This window comes from Arachis ipaensis, chromosome B05 (genome assembly GCF_000816755.2).
Source record: "Arachis ipaensis cultivar K30076 chromosome B05, Araip1.1, whole genome shotgun sequence".
Taxonomy (NCBI): Eukaryota; Viridiplantae; Streptophyta; class Magnoliopsida; order Fabales; family Fabaceae; genus Arachis; species Arachis ipaensis.
Window position 1 is genome coordinate 138,222,811 of NC_029789.2, and position 3,231 is coordinate 138,226,041.

Below are 3,231 nucleotides of genomic sequence, written 5' to 3' on the forward strand. Positions count from 1 at the left end.
ATTACATTTTTAGTTTTTACTCTCATTTATTTATTTATGTCTTGTTTTAACTAAAAAAACGTACTATAAGAAACAGAAAAACACACACAACTCAAAGAGAACCTTCTCTTCATCAACTTAACCCTTCTCATTTTCTTCTCACTACTATCGAATTCTGATTCTTCAAGTTTATAGCTTCTGTTCCTCTCCTTTCTTGTTCCCTTCCCTTATTTCCATTTTTGTGAAACAAGAACTGAGAGTGCAAAAAACTAACTGCAGTGTAATACAGAGTGTAACAATTAATCTGAAAAAAAAAAGGTTTGATGTCTGTGCCATTAGAGCAAGACTATGTAGTAGGCTTACCTGAGCTTCCTTCAATGGAAACCACTGAAAAAACCCCTCAAAAAACAACAAAAACCAGTGGTAGCTTCTTGAACCTTAAGGCCACTGAACTTAGACTTGGCTTGCCAGGTTCAGAGTCACCAGAAAAAGATGAAGATGGTGGTGTGTGTTCTGGGAAGTGGAATCTCTCTGGAAATGGTGGATCAGAAATGGGTATTGGTAAAGATGGTAACTTGTTCACTCCTCCAAGAGAAAGAGAACAAGCATCTGTTATGAAAGAGTCAACAAAGCCACTCAGTCAGAACCACAAGCCTCATATATCTTCTGCTACTGCTGCAAAGTATGCTACTATCTTTATCCGTTTAATATTTTTTTTTTCTTTTTTTCCCCATGCCTTTGTTGCTTGTAAGCAAAAAGTGATTATGGTTTTTGATTTTTTGCATGTGCATATTCTTATTACTGTTCTGTAACTTTTTTTGAATGGTTGGATGGATAGAAAAAGCTTATGTTAGTGAGTAATTTTTAAGATGACTAGATGAGGTAATTCAGAGAAAGGGAAAAGTAATTTTTTGAGATAAAAATAAAAATAAACCTAAAAAATTAATAGGAAAGAGAATCTTACTTGTTTTATCAAATCATGTTTGCTCCTATAGTGAGTGACTCAATGACCTCTTTGTTAACTCTATTCTATGTAACTTGATTTTTCAGGATTATTCCATTCATCTCATCATCATCATCATCATCTTAATCATTCTTCTTTGGTTGCTCCTTAAAATTTACTTTTATATATGATTTGGAACTGATCTCCAATTTCTATGGTGAATTTTTGTTTGACTAATAAATACACAAATTGATCCCGAGAATTTTAGATCAAAGACTTTGTTCTGAGATGGACTAATTTGTAGTTTTTAGAACCTAAGGGATTAATTTGTCTCATAGTAATAATTGTCGAAGATTTCCAAAGCAATAAAATTTGTTGAGAACAAAGTGTTTTGATTTAAAATCTATTAAAAACCAATTTGAATATTTACTCTTTTTCATTTTTACCCCACTGTATATCATTTAAGTTTGTTTGTTTTTGAAGTTATAAACACTAAGCAGTGATTCCTAAGGCTGCATTATAAGTTTTAAAAACAGAATAAGACAGGACATATAATTTTGAAAAAATTATAAAAATTTAATTTATTTTTTTATAAATTTAAAATAAAAAATATAATTATAAAATTAACAAAGATAATAAAAAAATAAAAAATAAATTATCTCTATTTATGTCTAATCTGTCAAACACAATTTTGTGTTTTTATGTCTCTCTGTCCCATTCGTGAAAACAAACGGAGCCTAAACAAATGCAGCCTAACATAGTGACAGAATGCTTTTGAGCAATTTAATGTTGTTGTGTGTATACAGAGAACAGGTAGTGGGATGGCCACCAATCCGTTCATTCAGGAAGAACTCAATGGCAACTTCTCTGATGAATGGTGAAGTTGATGCATCAGAAGCCAACTCTGGTAATTGCCTTTATGTCAAAGTCAGCATGGATGGTGCTCCATTCCTGAGGAAAGTTGATCTCAAAAACTTTGATTCTTATAGGGATCTCTCTTCAGCCCTCAACAACATGTTTACTTGCTTTACAATCAGTGAGTTTGGTTTCTCTTTTTTTAACTTGCAAATTTCAGTTGTCTTCTTTTTGTTTCTTTTGGTTTCATTAGGCTAAAAGAATATTCTTCTGTGATGCCAAATTTATTCTCTTCATTTTATTTGATTTGATTTTGTGGAGAGAAACATAATAAGGATTTCAGCATGAGGGGATGTATCCAGTGGTGACATGACAATAGTGGTTTTATATAAATGAAAATTTACATGCAATTTGTCTTTTATAAAAAATTAATAATTAAAAATATTATAATTTAATCAACCATATTAAATTATCTAACAATTTCACTTATCAATTTTGAATAAAAACAATTACGTGTAAGTTTTTGTCTTTGTACAACCCTAAAAAGCGTAAATATGGATTGTATAGCTATAAATGAATGGTCGAGATTAAAAGTTGTTATATTATTAAGTAATAACTTAAAAGAATCACGCGACTTTATCTTTTAATCTTGGATTATTTTACGTGTGAAATCAGCCACTAAAATCAGCCACCAATATAAAATACATATTGGAATATAAATACACATTGAAAATAAATTAAATCACACATGTATTTATACACAAATATATTGATGGCTGATTTTAGTAGCTAATTTTGATGTACGAATAGCATTTTTATTTAATCTTTACCATTCATGTACAATCCAGTTGTTTAAATTTACTTATTTCACTCCCATAAAACCATTTCTCTCATTGGATCAAAGTTTAGGTATTCGACTTCTCTAAACTGTACAAGTTGATATAGTGAGAAAGTGAAGGATTCTTAGTCTTTGAATATTCATCATGTTACATATTTGCTAAGATTATTATATCATCCACAAGTGTAGGTCAATGTGGTTCTCATGGAGTTTCTAGTAGAGACAAGTTGAGTGAAAGTAAGTTGATGGATCTGCTTCATGGTTCAGAATATGTTCTCACCTATGAAGACAAGGATGGTGATTGGATGCTAGTTGGTGATGTTCCATGGGAGTAAGCTCATATAATTTTCTTTTATTGTTTTTTAATTTGATTATTAACAAGCATAGTGCTGCTAGTTATTGTTAATTTATATATAGTCAAAAGTTTTCAAAGAAGGGGATTATTTTCAATTTTGAAATTATGTAATTGTTGTTGTTTTAGGATGTTCACTAAATATTGCAAGAGACTGAGGATAATGAAGAGTTCGGAAGCTATTGGACTAGGTATGTAGGACTTGTAATATTATTATGGTTTAATTATTTTTTTTTATTTCTGTAATTTTACCTGACTTGCAAT

General features: G+C 30.3%; 1 protein-coding gene across 1 annotated transcript in view; it reads left to right on the forward strand.

The window, feature by feature from the left end:
• The window catches only part of LOC107642130 (auxin-responsive protein IAA27), a 3,646-nt gene continuing 445 nt past the window's right edge, over positions 31-3,231 (forward strand). The window contains exons 1-4 of the mRNA XM_016345440.2: positions 31-661; positions 1,729-1,958; positions 2,805-2,946; positions 3,097-3,158. Of these exons, the coding sequence (XP_016200926.1) occupies positions 303-661; positions 1,729-1,958; positions 2,805-2,946; positions 3,097-3,158 (793 nt within the window). The 5' untranslated portion in view covers positions 31-302. The remainder of the gene's footprint in view (positions 662-1,728; positions 1,959-2,804; positions 2,947-3,096; positions 3,159-3,231) is intronic.